Raw genomic sequence first — 22,295 nt, 5'->3', positions numbered from 1 at the left:
CTTTAGTTTTGACAAGATGCGCCACCATGACAGAGACCAGTGTCCTCTAAGCCAATCTGATAACATTCTTAATCTGCTTAAAACCAGACTGGCTAAGGGGAAAAAGCAAGGCTCCCATTTGCTCCTCAAATACCCACTGATTTTTTTTACATAATAACCACAATCATGCCTTTTGTTCTGGTAGAGCCAAACAGAGTGCCTTCATTATCTCCGTTCTTCAAAATATGAAATTGGAGCAGCAACATAATGGCTTACGGATATAACTAACAAACATCTACTGTGTAGTGAAGATAAATGAAAGCATGTGCAATTTGTTGCATTCATCCTATTCACACAAAAACAGAATAACAATGCTAATGCTGCACATGTTTTTTTAAGATCCCATAGTCATCCCTCTGTTTACACTCTGATTTTTAGGGCCCCTTATAATATATGGACAAGACACAATGGGATGGAGCAGTGGTAGGAAAGTGGTTTGCGCACTGTGTTATGAACCCAATCACCCAAATTCAGTTATATATCAACCACAGCGAACTACCTGCACTCGCAAACATGGTTTAGTATTATCCAACAACCCCCATGAACTGACATGGTTTGGAAATGCCTTCATCCAGCAGTAGACTGACAATGGAATGTAGATTAATCATTTTACAATGTACATACTACATAAAAGGACATTCTGGTTACAGGGAGTACAATTAGTACAACGCAGCAGTTTACACAATTAACAGGCATATTTTCAACAACCGTGACGATGTACATAAACAGAACGCAACTTGCAATGGTCTTTGAGTGTTTGCTGTTCAATTCAAAGCTTGGGTTGCTTTGCTGAGGAATGAGCAGAGCATCATCCAGTGGATATGCCATAATCCCATCATTATATAATACTGCTGTATAGAAAAAAAAACTTGGAACACCTTCACCATTCTGCCACCTGGGCCAAAATAAACAAAACACTCAGCTGGGTATGTGGCAAAATATTTGAAATGAAAAACTATAAAAAAAAACACAATGCATCTTTTGCTTTGCTATTTCTACACTTGGCTTCTCTGACACATTGTGCTAATCAAAACGTGTTATTTTTAGCAACGTATAGTATTGCAATTAATTAACGTAGGATGCCACTGATTTGTATAGCCTTTTAATTGAGTTGTGCATTTGGAATATCCATTGCCAGGAGAGAAACAAGTGCTCACTGGCATAAGAAGTTCTACTGCACGTTGCTGAAAATATCAATTGTGTAAGTTTTTGCATAAGTTGAATTGTGAGTTTACTTTTCTAAGTCAGGAGTGATATTTCCTTTCAACTCTGCTTTTCATGAGATGGAGAATGGTCCACGGAAGAGGAAATAACAGAAATACTTTTGAATCCTCTTCAAATTACCTATTATTCAGAAGAGGTGCTGCACTTTCGCACATATATTGCTAAAAAAAGATGTCGCACGGCTATAAAATAAAATTAATGTATTCTCATGGAGGGAATTAAAAGTGAAAAACATTTAATAACATTGTTTTATTGACAATGTATGATACCTGTGGTGAAACCATCAGATCACTATACTTGAAATAATATAATCATGGTAATTGTCCAGATTAGAACCTAAGATATCAAGTCATGCCATATTTAGTCACGAATGTAACACTACAAGTTAGGAATAATGTATTTTGATGAATACCCAATTTCACACCAATATCCTTGCCTGTGCAATGTCATCACAATGAAATAAAATTAATTTGGATATAAAAATGTATAATTGTACTAACCATTTCTAAAGCACCAACAATTTTGCAGTTGGGATGCCAGTCCCAGTAACATATTCCAAATGAGACTTACGAGTAATGCCCTTATTATCCTTGCCAGATTGTATCCATTAGCAAAGCTCCAGTAATGAAGGCAACAGAATTCAGGGCATTTTCTGCCATCAAAGACCCTTGCCCTTTTCCTCCACAAGTAATACTACAATTAACAGAATTGGAAAAAGCACAAATCAATAATTCAATGATCTTAATTCCCTGTCTGTGATGAAATGTAATTGCTATTGTAATTTTCAGCAAGTGAGTAATTAAAACTAGGGCACCTTTAAACACCGGCTGCATTAATAAGCTCACCCATTCGAGTGGCAGCTTAGCACAGTGCAACGGGAATTCTCACCAGTTGCTCACGATTAGACGGTTCACACACTCGCATATCGCTGCAACAACTGGTTAGATCAAAGCATTCCCAGCGACAGGGGCCATTGAGTCGGGAGGTATTTTGTAGTGGGAATTCTAAACATCCATGTGCTTTGTAAGGCAAGTTGCCTTCAGCATATCTGAAAACTCAAGTAGTAAGACTCGGGCAACAAGAAACTGGTGAATAAGATACCATTTTTTCTCCTCTATCTATTTCTCTTGTTCATAACCAGTGCAAATAGCAAGTGATCAATGGGATGGAAAAAATCATTACATTTACAGCACCAAACATCTATGTGAGAGGCATACATTTCGTAAGACTGATTTAAATTTGCGCAGTGTTCCAAACATAACCACATTTAATTTTGGGTCAATTACTAAAGTTCCAACACGGCGTTAATGATAAATTTAAAAAACTATGTCATGTGTTTTCAAGCCTTGTCATCTACACTCCAGTTTTCTTTGCAGATACGCACATATTTACCACCCCTCTTTAAAGTCTCCAAGTCATAATTGGTGCTGCTCCTAATTGGTAAAGCTTCAAGGTCCTTAATACATGTTAAAATGTGCATACTCATTAGGATTGTCCTTTAAACTCATATTTTTACATTTAAAATAAATATTCGTAATCCCAAAGTAAGCTCTACCCAGGCCCAATAATTTAGGAAGTTATTCAGAGCTGAAAATAACATTTTACAGCATTTTGTCAATCCACTGTTGGATGAAGTCCTCCCCCATGCTGCACCATTCATGGAGGTTGTCTGACCACACCCCACTTTGCTGTTGGTGAACAAAGAGGCAGCAGGACTAAGTCAGATACCAAATGCGACTGATGTTAGCCAAGGCCATGTATCACGGCCGAGTTCATCGTGCAATTCGTTAACCACTGTGCCACCACATTCCACTTCATTCACAGTTAAGCCAATTGAAAGATAATTTAAAAACACACAATTAAAACATTATGCTACCCATTTTAGTTTTAAATACTAAAGGTAGAGAGAAGCCAACAGCTTGAGAGAAATGGGCAGTGAAAAAGAACCGTCATTGGATGTCGGCGTGCTTATGTAAAAAACCAACGAAGATTGTCGCAGGAATGCCAGAATAATTTATTTGATTCACCAAATCTACCATGCAGTGATTTTAAAGCTCCATTTCAGACATCATCTGTGATGTCATCAACTACTCTACAAAAAAAGCCCATAAAATATAGCCGATGCACGAGTGAGGTTACAGTTGTCATTGCAGGTAAGATTATGGACTTTATCTCTCTTCTGCCATGTAGACAAGAACCCCACCTAACCACAGGAGGAACACCATGATCATGTCCTGAGGCATGCATGTGCTCATGCAGAAGACGCAACACCTCGAGACCTAAGAGTTTGACATTTTGGCTTATCCATTATTTTACCATTGCTGTCGGTGATGTTAAGTGACTGGGCAAAAGCACAGTCAATCCATCTTGCAGACAAGCAATTTTTTTTTTCCACCCGCAGGTAAAATGTACCAAAGGCAAACCCACGGGGGAGGTGGGGCAGGGCGCCAATAGAATCACAGCATTTTTTGCAGGCAGAGACGCCACTCGGTCTTTAACCTCAACAAAAGCATGCGCGCCACAGACTGATGTCGGTGTGTAAAGTTTTGTTTGTTACCGTCACCTTCTCTTCTTTCTTCTTCTCTTGGTCTGGGTTCAGACCTCTCCTCCCGGTCAGTGTGCCAACTCGACTGCCTGCAATAGACACATGCAGTGATTTTTTTTTTTCTTTTGAGGATTAATAATGCTCACATTTATCTGGTGGCGAGAAGTTACTATTAAAATAAATAACAAACGATTGCATGAATGGTCAAATCTCATCACTGCAGATATTTCAATTTCTACTGAAGCTAAGCCGCACAACAGCAAGAGAACATGGTAATGCAATTATACAATCAATAAGCCTCATAACGTTAGAGCCATTAAATAGGAAGATGGGAACAAGGACAGATAGGAATACAGTAATCTGCCAAAGTCAACAAATATACAGTTAGACTTTCTATAATGCATACTACGGCTATATAAACATAAAATCCATGCAGCCCACGGCAGAACTTAAAACAGCCTTTCATTACCATGGCGATTCCAGATTATTATTCAGGACCACTCGCCAATGCACGCCCACACGTGGGTGGAGAGATGAAGGCCTCTCTCATTTACATCTCCTTGACTGGTTTCCAATCAGTGCACAGGTGACCTTTACTGATCGATTCCACAGCAAGATCAGACGAGTACTCAACTGCTTGCTCAACTCATTGCATACACACACACACCACTCTGGCAACAACCACCACCACCACCGGCTCCATTCAAATGAGTATTTTTGTTGTTCAAACTGTAAGGGGAATAAATATTATACCATTACCACATGGATATGATGAATTTCAAATACAAATAAAAAACATTGTTAAACTGAACCCGAGCAAAAAAAATAGTGCATCTCACCTCTGTAAATCAAAGTGATTCAAGTGCAGTGAGTTAATTCTCAGCCTAGTCACCAATGATTTCACAAAATAGAGTATTTGCCATTTCATTTAATACAACCTCATATAGGTGTCTGGTTTTTATCCGTATTACATAAATGAATGATAAACGTGATGACTTAAGACTCTGCAAAGCATGGAGGTGCAATGCCCAGCATTCCAAAGAAAGCCTATCTCTATACTCGACAGGAAAAATAAAGAAATTACCAAACATCCATGCAGGACCCTCCTAAAAGTTTAATAAGATTCAGCCAAAGCCTTCATGGGTATTAAGTTTATGTCACACAAGAAGTACTTCTGCGGTGTCTTACGAGTTCATTCTCCAATGCAACGAGCACTTAAGTGAGTGCGCAGCATTGCCAAGAATGGGCTATTCACAGCCTCCAAATGCCACAATTGGAATGTGTTTGGTGTGGAGCCAAAAAATAGAACGAGCAGAACCCGCCACCGCCATTCCTCACCTGTCAGCACCGCGTGGGCGATCTCCCCGCTCCTGCTCACGCAGAAGTTTGGCCTCCACCTCGCGCTCACGAGCTGTTGTGTCCACGGGACGTGCCGCCCCAAAGATGGAAGCCGCTCGGCTGACGGGTTCACTCGAGCCGGCTGCAGCCGGGGCCTTCGTCACCTCTTCCTTGGGTGCTGTGCGTGGCTGCAACACCAGCCTGGGGCGCTGGACAGGCCCTGCGATACATTTCCGCCGAGACCAAATGTCAACATCGCATGCCAAGAGCATCAACACGGTCTCAATCGACCCCCCGCACTGCCACAAATAACAAACACAGCGTAGTCGTCACCACTTCAACAATGTGGTAATAACCATTGTTAGATGGCCACAACAACAAATGACAATTCTTTCTGCCAAACTAGAACCTTCACCACCATTATACAAGGGGGTTTTGGCAAAGAGGCTAGGCCCAAACTCAGCCCAATGGGGTCTAGCCTTGGAAATTATTCAATAAGTAGACGAGCTGGCATTTTATTCCGGTTAATTCTCCAAAGGGCACTGACATGAAACAAAACACAAATTGATATATTGTGAAACATGTAATGGGGACATCTTATGTTTAGATGCATTATCAGTTATGAAGTACTGATTACATTCCCTCAATTGCTCTTCTGTCTGCTCCTTTATATTCCCTCATTGCTATCCTGCTCAATTTCCACACCAACTCCAGAGTCCTTAATATGCTGGCTCACAGTAGCGAACCCTCTCTAGACCATCCCTTCAGTCTTCACCCTGGTGCAAACATGTTCATAAATGTTCTTCCAATGTGGGGTTTCCCGCTTCTCTTACGACATGTCCCAGTCATAAATTAAATTATATTTCGGCCAACATGGGTAACACTCTTGCCTCCTTCCTCATCTCCACATTTCTGAAAGTCCCTTATTCACTCCAAAAACAAAAGTTTTGCAAGCACGTAACCGATTTAAAGGAAAAATTATCAGGTGTTGTGTGTTTGCGGATGTGCCTCTACCTGAATCTCCCCGTCTTTCTTCGTCCTTGCGCTCATAGCGATCTTCATTGCGCCTGTCCCCAGAGCTGTCTCGGCCGCCAAAGCCAAAGCCCCTGCGCTCCCTGGGAGGGCCATCTCGATCAAAGCCTCTATCGCGGTCAAAGCCCCGGTCTCTGGGGGGGCCATCTCGGTCACTGCCTCTGTCTCGAGGACCATCAAAGGCACCGCCGCCACTGCCGCCGCCGCCACCTTTATCGCGCGACTCCCTATCGAAGCCCCAGCTGGCACTGTCCGAAGGACGATCGTAGTTTCGTCGAGGCCCGAAAGCTCCACCTTCCCGGTCACCACCTCGGTCACCGCCTCGGTCACCGCCTCGGTCACCGCCTCGGTCACCGCCTCGGTCACCGCCTCGGTCACCACCTCGATCGCCGCCTCGATCGCCGCCCCGTTCGCCTCCCCGTCGCTCATCTCGGCCCCCTGAGAAGCAGCGCAAAGCCCACATTGTAACCATGAGACATACATTTCACTAAAATGTCACAACGTTTTTACGTTTAATTAGAGACTAATCTCCTAAAATTGGGGTTAAGCACAATGCCAAAAAGCTGCACTCTTCTTACAAATGCAGGTGGCTTAAAAAAAACACACAAAGTATATTTCATGTTGTAAATCGTGGCTCTTAATTACAAATGTGTTTGTAATGTAACTATAATATAAATCTGTGTTGGTAACCTCAAGTTGAGCTATCAATCGACAAGTTTAGGACAAGTAGAAACCAGAGAGAAAGAGTTTTGAGACTTTACGAATCAGATTATGTATTTGTACTGGAGGAATCCGATGATGATAAAGCTCTTTTTCACAGATGTCCAGTCGAATACACAAGGATTGTGGGGGGGATGGAATTGCTCATACATTCCGAGTAGCTGTCACGGCCTCTGCGTGGGCCTGCTTCCTCCTCCTCGCCAGGCGTCTTCACACGCCAGTCGGATGAGTCTGTTTTGCCAGAGTCCCGTGCCCAGTCTCTGTCGCGGTCACGTCCTCCACCAAATCCTGATCTCTCTTCACGATCTGGACATAAAACAAATGCCAGGGTTACTGCTTCCGTCTATTGGGCTATCAAAGCCCCAGTAACCTGCAAATACCATATCACAATAAACAGCAGGTCCAGATATTGGTGCAAAAAATGGATAGAAGGCGTGTAAGGAGGCTTGTCTTTTTCCGCTGTTCACCAGATTGAATGCTTCGTACCTTTATCCTGTACATGATCTGCCAAATCCACGCGAATTTTCCTATTGAGTAAACTCTGTAAAAGAAAACAGTGATGCGAGTTTAAAAAGTCATGTATTGGTAAAAATAGGCAAATATAAGCATGCAGCATGTGGAGGGCAAAATGCAACTCCATTTGTAATTTCAGGAATAAAATTAAAAAAAATGTGTTTGCAGTTGCACACACCTCCTCATTGAGAGCCAGTCCAGAAAGAAGTGAATCTATATCATCAAACTCAGCATATCCAAACCCCTTCAGCCGATCAGGGTTGAGCGCATCTCGTGGCAGTCGGACAGAACTGATCTGCAGTGGAGAGGAATTACATGTATTAGACAAAGTATTACACAGGCTTTCTTAAATACCCAAAAGCACAAAAGGGTATCTTTCAATGGTAACAATGAACGTTTATTGTCTAGACAAACAAGTGTCACGCATTCCAAAACATAACGGGACAGCATAGTCATCTTTAATAAATATAAAAACGCACATTTCAGATGTAATTCATATTTTCATCTACATGAAATGACTGCATTTTGCATATGAAAATCATAAGTGGAGGTTTGGCTGGTTAAATATGCAAGGTCAGAGCCAGTTTATAAAACAAATCATGAACTAAAATGTACTGTAGGCAATCCAGACCCTCGTTTTTGCAGCAGTTTTGACCAGCGAAAATATGCTTAGCATAGTTCCGTAACAGCTGTGCATGGCCAGCAATCATGAAGACACAAACTCTTAATTTAGAGCAAGTTAATGTAATTAAACAGATTTGACTGTCACAATGGTCCTTTGTGGTAAATGTAGATTGATATTAAATGTGAATAGAAACTACCAGGCAATGTGCTTGTTTACAAATGATTTCTGCAGTGTATAATCAGAGGTATGACACTGAATTTGAATTAAGAAACCCTACACCCTGAAGAAAATGTAATAACCACTTGGTCACCCTGCTGCCCTGTTTATGTAAATATCTCCTGTGCTTTATATTTATCAAACATGTTTTCCAACCATGTTCCATGAGAAGCAAATCTACAGACAATGCACCCAGCAAATGGAATGCTAATGCTGAAAAAATGCTCTTAACATTCACTGCTTGTTATGTTGAGTTGACAACTAAATTTAAATTCCAAAATAATCAATAGGTGCAATACATCGATCAGAAATATATTACAGGGAAGTCATTATTCACCAAGCCTGTCATAGAGTATCTGCAATTTCACACGATATCATACCATGTCTCTTACTCAACAGAATTGTACTTGCATATTTTTTTTTATTCCACACTGAACTTGGTGCCAATTTACACGAGATAAGACATTTGTTTGGAATTTACCTTGATAAATACATGCATGAACTTGTTGATCAAAGCTAACGCTTAAAATAATGTTTTTCGTGAAGGTGGGCTGTTTGTGGAAAAAGTAAATCATATTGTCTCACTAACACAGCCAACGTTGCTCGTTTTCCTCAGTGGTTTTCGTTTTTCTTACATGAACATGCTAATCTCTCACAATACAATGGCCACCTCCACAGCTTCGCCGTCGTGGAGGTAGCTCAGCTCTACAATCTAACATTTACATGCAAATTTCATTTATAGCCCTTCCCACTTTGCTTATGACCCTTGGGCTACACCCATCTCAAACCTTTATAACATCCTGCCTCAGTAGCTCGCCCGCTATATTTTTTCACGTGATGATGATTGCTTGTGTTGCGATCGAAACGTCGTGACATTTTTATTATTTTTCTATCTACGTGGCTTTACCGAAAAACCCAAAGAATATTAATTTCTACAGTCACGAAAAGCTTTAAGTCACGAAAAAGTAAATATTCAACAAAGGACGACCCTCAACCGCCACCTTGTGGATAAAAAGCATTCTGCCACTAAAATAAAGGTGAATTAAGAATACGTGTAACACAGGTTTTGGTAAAAAATATATACTTTAAAATAATGCAAAATCTAAAATATTTAAATGTGCTTTACAATGAAAAGTCAAAACCTGTTTGTTGAAACAATAAAAGTAAACAAGGCGTTATATTTAAATAGTTTATGCAAGTGCTTCAAAATGTCTGAATATTAGTGCATCTCCTCCAAAAAAGTTGCTTCTTCATTCATATGATTATTGATATTGTGCTTTTTCACCCAGCATTCAAATACTGAAAATATTTTTCCAACTTCCTTTATGAATGTATATTCTTTGGTTCTTTCGGTAAAGTTTAACACGTACGCTTTAGTGACCAATATCATCCATAAGAGGTTTTTGGGTTAGATCTTTCAGTAAAGTCACGGAGATAGAAAAAAAATAATAAAGTGAATAAAAATGAAAAAATAACAACCATGATGTTTCGATCGCAAGACAAGCGGTCGTCATCAGTAAAAGGGGATTAGCCTCTAAAGGAAAACTGTTAATAAAGGTTTAAAATGGGCGTAGCCCAAGTGTCAGCAGCATGAGCAGGGAAGCTAATGTTAATGTAAGTGATGGACAACGGCGGCGTTGGTGGTGGGTTTCCACCAATTAAAGGGCTGCCAGGTAAAGGTTTAACATGGGCGTAGCTCAGTTGTAGCAGCATCGGCGGGGCAGCTGTTAATGTTTTTGACAGTGGAGGTTGCTGCTAGACGTGATGGTAGTAGTGGGTAATGATCCCTCATTACCCACTACAGGTGGTGGGCTTCCACCAATAAAGTGCGACTGCTAGTGGTGATGGTAGTAGTGGGCAGTGATGGTCCTGGTGGTGGGCTTCCACCAATTGAAGGGCTGCCAGGTCTAAAATGGAAACATTACAACCATTTATTACTAGAACTGGTTGATAACGTCCCTATCTTCTCGGTGGAAATTGTGTCTATGTCTGTATATATGGATGGCTTCATGAACGAATCTTTGTTGATAGCCAGTGGGTTTGCAAAGTACCTTCGTCTTCAAGAAATACATTTCGTGTGAGCCAGCCGCATTAAAATAATGATCAGCAACGGTAGAAGCATTGGTCCTACCGTGTTTCAAATCTGCCTTATGTTCACGAACACGGTCCGAGACATGTCGCTTCGTTCCCCAATGTGCACAGCATTTGAGAAGTTTATTTTTTGTTCTCTCCACTTTATTGTTAGGGCAGGGGTCGGCAACCTGCGGCTCCGGGACCGCATGCGGCTTTTTAAGGACTGCTTCATGATGTTATTTAAAAAGGACCATCTCGTATTCACGTACATTGCGGTTTCTGAAATATTGAGTTTTTTTACACGCTTCAAAAAAATTGCTCGATATTGTTTTGGTTGCTGACCCATGTGTTAGCGTATTAAGTACATGATCAAAAGTTCCTTGCTATGTACTTACAAGTACTCATTTTTATTGACATTCCAAGGACAGAAAAACCATTTCAGTAAAAGCTTTAGTGTTAAAACATGACAAGGTTGAAATAAATGTGAAGTGCTCAGAATAGTGCTGAAAATAATGCAGTGTGGCTTTTAAAAAGCCAACAGAAATGGGGTGGTTCTGACATGTAACCAAAAGACATGCACTTTTTATATTCTTCCACAGGAAAGCATGCATTCATTTAATTTACCAGTCATGTAAAGTACTCCGTGCACATGATTAAATGAGACAAGATCACTTCAGCCACCAACCACATGGCAAGAAAAAACCTTCCACCATTCGTAAGACATCCCATTCTTTAAACTACTGTATTAATTACATTTTATTATCTTGGTAGTTCCTACATTGTAAGTTTCAATAAATATGAATCCGAGTCTTTTACCACTCTCCCACGTATTATGTATTAAAATTGAACTTCTTTCGCACTAAATCGGAGGTGCAGTGGAAGCACAAACTAAGCACAAAAAGCAATTCTAAAGAAATTTGTTTTCTATATAGGTTTAAAAGTGCATAGCACCAGTGGCTTCCTAATATCGGAAGAGCGTCCCAGACGGGCGCAGAAGCGCATCTGAAAGTGCGCAATGCAGTGGCCGTCTTTGTTTGACGGCTATCCAAAAGTTGCTGCGAGGATGACCGGAGTTCACATGATGGTCTAAATGAGAATTAGTACTGCAAAGCCAATAGCACATGTTTAAGGCTCATACCTTGAGTCCTTTGAAGAAGTCAAAAATTGACTCCTCCGTGACATCGTATGGAAGGTTTCCCAGGAAAGCGGTGTACGGTGGTTTGCTGGGCAGTCGGCTAGTATCAATTCCAGCCCCGCGGGCAGCACGTGGAGCCGTGGGGAGCTGGGAGCGGTCAATTACAGGCCGCCGATTTGGAGAGTTGTCCCCAGAGGGCCACACCGGGGAATCTGAGGATCACCGTCATTAAAATACAAAGTGTTAATTTGCACCAGTACAAACGGTGGAGTTGGTCATTTTTTTAATTCTGTGGTTATTAGTTTCAGTTCTTAAATGTTTATTGAATACAGTTGCTGCTGCTCCTTTTGTTATTTTAGTAGTCTGAATGTAATATGTTAATATTCCAACAACATAATGCCAGTTACGTTAACTGTGGAGTTTCTCCCTGTACGTTTGCATCCAACAACCAGCTGCAGTGTCAGCAGGCAGCTACCGGACCGGATCTGCATCACTGCGAGTACTATGCACCGCAAAATACTTTTTTATAAGCAAATAATGTCAGAGCTAAAATCCTTGCTGTTCGAGTTGAGAAAGTATTAATTGCCATTTTGTCACCAAACATTTTCAGCTACAAATACATTATAAAATCATGCAAAAGGAAATGTCGCAACTGTACATATTCAATGCAGTGTGGAAGAAAACACTCACCATCTGTTTCATAGTCCTCGGTGGCATCAGCCCAGCTGACGGGAGCCCTGACCATGGCAGGGGCTGGTGCGCCCCCCTCTGCCAGGAAGTCATTGAGACTCACCGTCTTACCCTTGGTCTTCAGCTTTTTCTTGCCTAAAAGGTGCCACAGGTGTGTACAATTAGATTCCAGCAATACACAAATAAACTAAGGGTTTCTTACAGCAAGGACCACACATACAATAATGTATTGTCAGAAATGTCATGCAATACCAAAAACATGTTATGGTAATGGATAGAATAAGCTATCCCGTGTGAATTTAAATATACAATGTATTGTATGCAATATTCATCAAGTCTTTCACCCCGTTCAAACACCATTTACAAAAAGGTTAGTTGTAAATGGATAGATCTACATTCAATACTATTAACACTGTTGAACTTCTTTCGCATCATACTAGATAAGTACTAATTGAAGGTACAGGGGAAGGACAACAAACAACACACAAAAATAAAGCAGAGCTATTTATAAAAAATTCTAAATATGACCCAAAAATTATTGTACATTTTTATTGTGAATCCCAGGACAGTATGCCGTCAGGGAACAACACATGGTCAGTGTGCTAATTTTACCAAATAAAATATTTACTATTTACCCTACAGACAGCTCCTTGATATTTTCTTTTGACTTAAAATTTTGAGCTAATATTGTGCAAACCCTGGGTGAGTTTTTCACACTCAAACAAACATTGTGCAATCTCACTAGTAAAAAACAACCCCTAATTGTTAATCTTATCTATAACAATTCTCTAAAGTCATCTTTGTCCCACCATGAACCAGATTTGACTGTTTCCTCTATCATATGCATAATATGCAATTCCTGCATTTGAATGGAGGAATGTGGCAAGGTGAACCATGTTCGAGCTCTCCATTGAATTGAGGGTTACAACCAATTTACAACATAATGGATAGTTTGGGAAGCTAAGCATTGAAATAATAATTTAAACCCATGGGAACACGTGAACAATGATGGCGATTAGACATCCCTGCATCACGCCGATTTTTGAAATTTTATTTGGCACAATGTTCTTAAATAACAAATTCCAAAATGAAAGCAATACGTAATATATGGTAGCATCTGGGCGTAATAATGGGGATGACTCGTATATAACAAGTGATTATGGCCAGTCCTTTATACCACTGCTGGATGAAGACCTTCACCCTTCGCCAGTCATGAGGATCGACTGACCATACTTCACCACGTTGGTTATTATGAGTTGATAAAAGAGGGGGAGCCATCGACCACGTTGAGCTATCACTCACTACTCATGATAGCCGTGGCCAGAAATCCAACTCCGGTGGCCGGATACATAGCAAAAACCACCAACCGCTGCACTAAGGAGCAACCCTAACAGCTCGTGTCTAAATTCATCATTCATAAAGCAACCCATTGCTGAATGAAAACCTCCCCAAGCCAGCACCATCTCTTATAAGCCTGCCATGTAATAGTCCACTCACACCTGCACACTAGATTTTATATCACTCCATCTCCTCAATTGAAACCGTCTTGAATGCATTCAATTCCTTAGCTGCCACTACATCACTTTTATTGACCACAAGCCATATTCTTCTTACGAAATTTAACGTTCAAGCCCACTAAAGTTTGAATGGCATTAACCTGTTCATGTTCCCTCATACATGTGTTCCTGTCTCAGTAGAATTCCAAGAATGCCGACCTCTATGCTTGTATGCACATTTCATCCAAATAGTTTTGTCAATTACTATGTTCGAAGCCATGCCATATCAAATGGTACACAATTATTAAAAACGTGAATTTTAGACATGTTACTTTTGACTATCTAGTGCAACTTTTCAAATGCACAAGCTGCTCATCTCTTGATTTCACCATTTTACTTTGTATCCACAAATCTGTCCTAGGTTGTCTCTACGGCAGATACTGTATTTCCAATTGTTTAGCGAACTTAGTGTAAATGACCTTTGATTCAGCCTTTGTTTCAATTAATTTTTTTCCAAAATTTCCTCCAGTTAATTCCCACTGAATGTTATGACCATGTCAGAAAATATCAGAAGGTTAATGTTTTCTGCATTTATGTTAATGCATATTTCACCAATCCAGTTTTTTTACTATCTTGTCACGATGATTAATTGTATCCACTCCAATTTAAATGTGTATTTTTGTACTTCATGAAATGTTAGTGGCACTTCAATTTTTGTTAAATGTTTTTTGTTATTTGGCTTTGTTTGCAAGAGCTTGGACAACGGCATAAACTTTAATAAAAAACATACTTTGTTCTTATCCTGTTTAAAATTAATGATCAGCAGCCATAATGGGATGGTAACATGGCCTAGGGGAGTAGTACGTTTCACACATGCTCCAGAGGGTTCACAGTTTGAATTCAGCGACTGTCCTGGTTATTACTGCAGGAATATAAACCAACATATGGACATTGTCTGCTTCAGTGTATGTCAATCAGAATGTATTTATATTGGAATCTGATTAGCTATAAAGCTCCTTCCTGAAACAAAATTCGCAAAGATTATGTAATTGTGTGCTGTCATGGTCCAAATTTTGAAGGCTCCATTCGTAATGAGGCTTCCCTCAGTACACAGAAAAATGCGCATCCCCATAGTGCTGGTTAGGATTGTCGTACACGACTGAGTTACATATATTGCAAATATACAGGTACTTACAAATGTATGGACCTGCGGTGGATTTAAAAAATGTGCAATTATAAGGCTATTCATGAGGTAGAAGGAAAATGAGACGTCCACTGGACAATTATTCATATTTTTTTCACTTTGGCTCGTTATGTTTAGGATGCTGGTCAATATCAAGTGTATGGGGTTAATATGAACGGTCTTCATGTTAAACCATGATCTAGCCACTGCTGGAAGCACGCATCCACGACCACGTGGCATTACTATCCAGAAATGCAAAACTCAATCGAGATCTTACGCTCGCCACTCCGTCGTAGGTTTCGATCACTGGCCATAATCCCTTCTCAAGGAGTCCTGCCCAAGCCCATTTTAAAGTCAATATAATCAGAAACGTATTGCAAAATGAAACAAACGCAGACAAGCGCGCAAAACACGGAGGTTGAATGCTTGGAAGCACACTCAACCAGCACTCATGAGTCAACGTGTATAGTCCAGTGCGTAAAATTTAATCAGGATTAATAAATGCTAAAAACGTAGGTCCAGAAGGCTCATGGGCTGATTCACGAAAAATACCGTCGGGAAATCTAGTCTCATTGTATAAACATGACGCTCAACTGTGGGTCGTGAAGCCCACTCAATTCACCCTTTGTACCATCTGGTATGTACTCAGAGTTTGACTTGTCCTTTCACAGTACAAACATCGACGTTGACACGCACGATACAAAACATATCGTGAGCTACAACAATAGACGTTTAAACCTAATGCATACGCCCCAAAGACCAGCTTGCTACTTGCTGCAGTGAACACGCGTCCACCATAGGGGGGCCATGCGTCTAGGCCCTCTAAACTAGCGGTCGCTGTAGGGACATCCTGCGAGCAGCTTGCAGCCCCGAAATCATTCCCGGGGACTGCAGCGGGTCGCCACTACCATCACCACCCTTCCCTCCTCGTTATTTCTGCTCCGTGTCTACCGAGGGCCTTTAGCCACGCACGGGAACCATGGGGCAGGCGGGCGGGCGGGGGAGGGAACGAGAGACCATGTGGGTGAGGCCTGGGGCCTGTGCGGCCGAGCCATTACATTCCCCGCAGCGCATCGGCGACCGCGCCATCCCATTGGTTGCCGCCGCTCACGGCGAGGGGGCGCGCAGCCAATCGGGTGAGCGGGAGCGCGGCGAGGAACCAATCACGAGCGCGGATCCGCGGCGACGGCGTCTTATCCGCGCTACGGAATACGATCGCGCGGGCGGGCGGGTTAACGCGGCGTTCGTTCGCGTTCACAGAGAATGGAGGGGGGTGGCGGGGGGGTGGAAGAGGTTTGAGGCAGCGAAGGGCGAGGGAAGGAAAAAGAAGCCGACGCGATAAATGCCCGAGCGGACTCGCGACATTTAAAAGTCTTGACGCAACTCTCCCCTCCCCCTCCCCAAAAAAAACGACATCGCGAGCGGTAACACGAACGCTCGCAGACAATGAAGCCCACACACCGCCCCGGTGGTTGTTTCTCTCTCTCTCATCACAAGAACTGCGCGGTTGCCGTTACACACCGCAGCCTTCCCCACCTGCAGCGGCCATTCCGAAGTCACGTGAGGACGAGGAGCCAATCGGACGTCGGGCGGCTCCCGGGACCGAGTGATGCGCGCGCGCGGTTGGGGTGGGGGGGGAGGAGGAGCTCGGGGGGGGTGTGGGCGGGGCGTGAGCACGTGACGGGTGACGTCATGGCCTACCGCGGGCTTTTATTGGGAGTCCGGTTGCCACCGGAAGAGGAGGATCCCCATCCGCGTCAATGGGAGGTGCCCGCGTCCCGTATTCTCTGGATTAGGAGGCACTCCCGTAGGGTGAAGGTGCAGCCCTGCAATTGCCTGCTCACGGCCACTGCTGGCGGAAATGCCGAGGATCTCGCGTCCCGTATTCTCTGGATTAGGAGGCATTGCCGTAGGGTAAAGGTGCAGCCCTGCAATTGCCTGTTGACGGCCACTGCTGGCGGAAGGGCCGATGATCTCGCGTCCCGTATTCTCTGGATTAAGAGGCACTGCCGTAGGGTAAAGGTACAGCCATGCAATTGCCTGCTCACGGACACTGCTGGCGGAAGGGCCGAGGATCTCGCGTCCCGTATTCTCTAATTTACGAGGCACTGAAATAGGATAGAGGCGCAGCCCCGCAATTGCTAAACTAACGAAACTAAACTGTTTTATTTTACCAGGTAAGGCCCACTGATCTGTATAGCTCTTTTTCAGAGACGAGCTGGCCATCAAAAGTGATAGCTCAACGCGTGCTGTTGATTCTAAATATGGAGAGAAACACCGAAAGATCCGGAAAAAAATCCATGCGACCATAGTGGGAGAGACACGCAAACTCCAAATATACAGCAGGCGTCAGGGTCGGGATCGGACCCACGACTTCCTGTGTGCCAGGCGAGGTAGTTAACATCTCATACCCACCGTGATGATGATGAGAGAGAGAGACACGCAAACTCAAAATATACAGCAGGCGTCAGGGTCGGGATCGAACCCACGACCTCCTGTGTGCCTGGCGAGATAATTAACATATCATACCCACCGTGATGATGATGATGAGAGAGAGAAACACGCTAACTCCAAATATACAACAGGCGTCAGGGTCGGGATCGGACCCACGACCTCCTGTGTACCAGGCGAGGAAGTTAACATCTCATACCCACCGTGATGATGATGAGAGAGAGACACGCTAACTTTACCGAAAGAACCAAGAGTAATTCCTGCAGTCACGAAAGTTCTAATCAAGTTTTTTTTCTCTCTAGGGTATTTGGCCTACTCTTCCACGCTGCTGGTTGGACGTGGGAGTATATAGTACATGCAGTGGAACACAATCCCTCTGAAGATCTTGCCTCATATACAATGGAATTGAGGGGCTATATGGCATGTGGCACCCCAGCAGGAAACTTACTACAGTGATGATAATTTTCTAACAAGCCCTGCAAACACGTGGTTGTGACATGGGTTGTGATAAGCGGACAGCCACGCGGCTGTCAGGTTAAGGGAGCTCAAGGGGAATTAAGGAAGTTGAAGGGTAGATAAAAGGGGTGGAAGGGAAGTTTAGAGTCAGTTAACCCTGGAGAAGAAGAGAGCCACTCCGTTGTGAAAGGTGTATAATAGGTTTCGATTTAAAGCTTTCGTGACTGCAGGGATTCATCTTCTTGGTTCTTTCGGTAAAGTCACGTAGCAGGGAGATAATAAAATAATACAAATAAAACATAACAAAATGGAAATAATAAAATAATGCAAATAGAACATTATAAAATAACACATAATAAAATAAAAATGTATTATGTTTTATTTGTGTTATTTTATTATTTCCCTTCTACGTGGCTTTACCGAAAGAACCCAGAAGATGTATAATAGGTGTCAGTGTGAAAGTCGACAAGCTTCCGATTGTTCCGAGTGCACAACAGTATATTTTATAATGTTATGACATCTTTTCACCAATATTCTTGGTTATTTCGGTAAAGTCACGTAGAAGGGAAATAATGAAATAATAAAAATAAAACTTAAATTCTCACGACGTTTCGGCCACAACGCAAGCAGCCGTCCTCAGGTGAAGAACAGAGCTGTCGGAAAGACAGCGTCCTAATTTAGGACGCTGTTTTATTTTTATTCTTTTATTATTTCCTTTCTACGTGACTTTACCGAAAGAACCAAGAACATGAATCCCTGCAGTCACGAAAACTTTAAATCGAAATCTTTTCACCCACTTGGGTTCAAAAGTACAACATTAGCGGAGTTTTCTCCGGCTGTTTACACGTCGTAAAACATTCGGAGACATTACATATAAACCCACCAAGACTCGCGCCCAAACGTTGTAGCCCGGTGCCAATTAAACTTAAACAGTACAGGCCGGGTCTCTCTATCTTTTTGCTTGAGAATATCGGGGAATGCGCTTCTTCTAATGGGGACAATGCGGCCAATGTTCGTTGGACGGTGGCCCCATGTGTGTGCCCTGCGCCCCGCCGTGTTAACACCGAGGCTCTTGCTTGCTGCAAGTGGAGTAAGTGTGCGCTTCCCTTCGAAGGAAGGTTTTACCATACGCAAGAAGAGAAGATTGCAGTCACCAATGCCAAAAGGGAGGGCACGTGTTATTTATCCCAGCATCAAAATATTTATACTGGAGAAACCCGATGAGCTATAAAGCTTTTTCTCCACAGATGTCCAGATCTCTTATAAAACCAGCAGCTTCACAAGAGGCGAATAATGACTTTAACATGCGTGTTGTGCCTCGTTAAACCCTAAACGCATTCATGCAAAATAAGCATTATTTATTGTATCAGAATTGAAACTAAAATCCATGTTTTAAGTTGTACATACTGTCGGCGATTGACCGTGGTTGTAGCCCAATGTATGTATGCTGAACTTCTTTCGGAGGTGCGGGGGAAAGACAACAAACTAAACACAAACAAAAACACAGTTTTGTTGCGGATGGAATTATGTTCAGCAGTTCAATGGGGATGTGGAAGTCTCCTAGCCACGACACGGGGGCTTCATGAAGGGGAGAGTTCGTGGAGCTTTGCCATTCTTCCTCCGTGGACGGAGCACAGACCCCCACATTGGTTACATACTCTTAGGTTTTTTCTGAGATCCCGCGATAACAAGGTAATACCCATCGCTTCCACACTCACATCTGCTGCTGTGTCCTCACCGAATTCTAAACTTGTTACAGCAGCTCTTTTGCCCACTTCAGCATTTGTTTCTTGCTGTGGTTGTCCCACCTGATGACGGACGCTTGTGTTGCGCCCGAAACGTCGTGATTTATTATTTTATATCTATTATTATTTCTATTATTTGTATTATCTATTTTTATTATTTCTTTTTACCTACGCGATTTTACCGAAAAAACCTAAGAGTATGAATCCTTGCAGTCACGAAAGCTTCAAATCTAGAACCCACATTGGTCGTTCTACGGTCCAGAGTTGGGTTGCGTGAAATTGCACTGTGACACTGCCCACTGCAGGTGGCACCATCGCACATTCGGAGCAGTCCTTTTCCATGCCCATGGTGAATTAAAGGCAGACATCTGCCCCGACCTGAGTGCCACAATGAGCAGGGAGGCAGTCATCGCCCCTGCATTCTCCTGCAAGGGCAGTGGCCACGCCATTTATCGTTTAGAGTCGCCACGACGTAATTTTTCAAGATACACTACAATGTAAAAATGTCACCTTTTTGACGATTTACGCGATAATTAATTGTTTTCACGTAGCGCTGCAAAAGTATTCGAACTTTGACTGTGGCAAACAGTGGGAAGGGCGATAGAGTCAACGATATGGCCAGGAAAGTTGAACATCGAGAGGAAGGGGCTTACATAAAGACCTCTACTCTGCATGGAGGAGCAGCAATCTGTTTTCACAGGGAGGTGATCGAGATATAATGTCAGCCGCGGTTCGTCCACCCAGGAGCGTTGGGGCGCCGCCCCACCAAGCAGCTGGGGATGGGAAATTATTTTTGTAATAAAAAAATACTTTTCCAAAAATTGTTTTGTTGTGTTTAAAAACCAAAACTAAGTTTTCATGATTCTTTCAACGTGAATTGGCCTCGTCAAGATAACGTTTTAAGTTGTTCGTTTTATAAACCGCTGCAACATAATGATTTGTGCCTCGGGGGAGGTCTCGGGGCGTCGGTGAAGGTGTCCGAGTGAGAGAGTTCCCCTGCTTCGTTGCGATGAGCGGCTTCGCATTGTAGCCACGCCGTTTGAGACCCATTCAGGGCGATGGGAAAAGGCGACCATGGCTGTAGTGACGATATCACAACGCGAGGTGGCACTGTGCAAACATAGCAAGGTCCACAGCCTCCACGCTTTGTTTGTTACTTTGCACTTAATCGTGTAGGTGGGTACGTGGTTGTTGTTATTGGACAGTATGCGGTGTCTTGGTTGCCTTGGCTCATTTGTTGAGTCGTGTCTACAGATCTTTAATTGTTATTGAGGCTTTTGGCAGTGTCAAAGCGATTGTGTAGTGTAGACTTCAGGGTCATGGGGGCAGCATTTGAGTGCTTTGTTTTGCCTACTTCAGCAACTGTTTTTTGCTGTGGTTGTCCCACCTGATGACGGACGCTGTGTTGCGTCCGAAGCGTCGTGATTTATTTTTATTTTTTACCTACGTGACTTTTCAGTCACGAAAACTCCACATCTAGAATTGCTTCGTATTGTTTGCAGATGCCTCCCGTTGGCTAGATAAGACAGTAATGTCGCTTTCACGGGAAGGCCAATCACATGACGATGTTTTTCGTCATTAGAACAGCCTAAACGCACCGGGTGAATGAGCCGCAATGAAGACCAAAGCCTTCAATGTCACTCAATGAGTATACACGTAAACCCCAGGCACGTGCTCACAGCGACCACCCCACCCAAAGGCAAATATCGCCCATATCGTCTTCAGAGACTTGCGCTGTTATTGAGCAACCATTTAAGGCCGACACAGCACACGGGGGGGGGGGGGGGTCAGCACCACACCAAGCCGCCTTTGTCTCCATAGGGGGCGATGTTTACAGTTCACACCAGGTTACTCATTTTAAGACTGAATCGAGATAATTATCTGGACTTTCCCCTAGGCGATTATAATCGTCCCGGATCGTAGCGCAGCGCGCTAACCGCTGCACCACCACTCCTCCCCACCACCAACCAAACAACAACAACCATTCGCCACGAAGTGCCGGGGACGTCACCGCGGCGCTTTGTGCCAGGCTACGTGCACGCTGGGGCCACCAACCCCGAAAAGAAAACAAAACACCCGTCACGTGACACGCCACACGAACCCCACAGCACGTGACTGACGATGATCGCCGGTGTCACGTGCGCGGTGCCACATGACCGCGGCGGGGGGAGTAAGGGGGGGGAGTAAGGGGGGGGGAGTAAGGGGGGGGGGAGTAAGGGGGGGAAAGGGGGGGGAAAGGGGGGCAAGGGGGGGAGCAAGGGGGGGGAGCAAGGGGGGGGAGTAAGGGGGGGGGGAGCAAGGGGGGGAAAGGGGGGGCAAGGGGGGGGGGCAAGGGGGGGGGCAAGGGGGGGGGGGGCAAGGGGGGGGGGCAAGGGGGGGGGGGGCAAGGGGGGGGAGCAAGGGGGGGGGAGCAAGGGGGGGAGCAAGGGGGGGGAGCAAGGGGGGGAGAGTAAGGGGGGGGGAGAAAGGGGGGGAGTAAGGGGGGGGAGAAAGGGGGAGGGGAGTAAGGGGGGTAAGGGGGGGGGTGAGTAAGGGGGGGGGTGAGTAAGGGGGGGGTGAGTAAGGGGGGGGGGTGAGTAAGGGGGGGGGGAGAGTAAGGGGGGGGGAGAGTAAGGGGGGGGGAGAGTAAGGGGGGGGGGTGAGTAAGGGGGGGGTGAGTAAGGGGGGGGGTGAGTAAGGGGGGGGGAGAGTAAGGGGGGGGAGAGTAAGGGGGGGGGGGAGAGTAAGGGGGGGGGAGAGTAAGGGGGGGGGAGAGTAAGGGGGGGGGGAGAGTAAGGGGGGGGGGAGAGTAAGGGGGGTGAGTAAGGGGGGGGG

The 22,295-nt window shown here is 43.9% G+C and overlaps 1 protein-coding gene across 4 annotated transcripts in view; it reads right to left on the bottom strand.

The window, feature by feature from the left end:
* The window catches only part of LOC144721030 (eukaryotic translation initiation factor 4B-like), a 30,106-nt gene extending 13,619 nt beyond the window's left edge, over window positions 1-16,487 (bottom strand). The window contains exons 1-9 of one of the 4 annotated variants that reach the window (XM_078598326.1): window positions 16,366-16,487; window positions 12,151-12,285; window positions 11,464-11,672; window positions 7,590-7,706; window positions 7,385-7,439; window positions 7,049-7,204; window positions 6,161-6,616; window positions 5,147-5,366; window positions 3,821-3,897 (exon numbers count right to left, since the gene is read on the bottom strand). In XM_078598326.1, coding sequence (XP_078454452.1) covers window positions 3,821-3,897; window positions 5,147-5,366; window positions 6,161-6,616; window positions 7,049-7,204; window positions 7,385-7,439; window positions 7,590-7,706; window positions 11,464-11,672; window positions 12,151-12,285; window positions 16,366-16,378 — 1,438 coding nt within the window. In that variant the 5' untranslated portion in view covers window positions 16,379-16,487. Of the gene's footprint in view, window positions 1-3,820; window positions 3,898-5,146; window positions 5,367-6,160; window positions 6,617-7,048; window positions 7,205-7,384; window positions 7,440-7,589; window positions 7,707-11,463; window positions 11,673-12,150; window positions 12,286-16,290 lie in introns of all 4 variants that reach the window. The other 3 variants (XM_078598324.1, XM_078598325.1, XM_078598327.1) reach the window with 3 other exon arrangements.
* Window positions 16,488-22,295: the final 5,808 nt, after the last annotated feature.

The sequence above is a fragment of the Lampetra planeri genome, chromosome 10 (genome assembly GCF_965212315.1).
Source record: "Lampetra planeri chromosome 10, kcLamPlan1.2.h2, whole genome shotgun sequence".
In the NCBI taxonomy this organism is placed as follows: Eukaryota; Metazoa; Chordata; class Hyperoartia; order Petromyzontiformes; family Petromyzontidae; genus Lampetra; species Lampetra planeri.
This window is presented reverse-complemented; position numbering and strand designations above follow the sequence as displayed.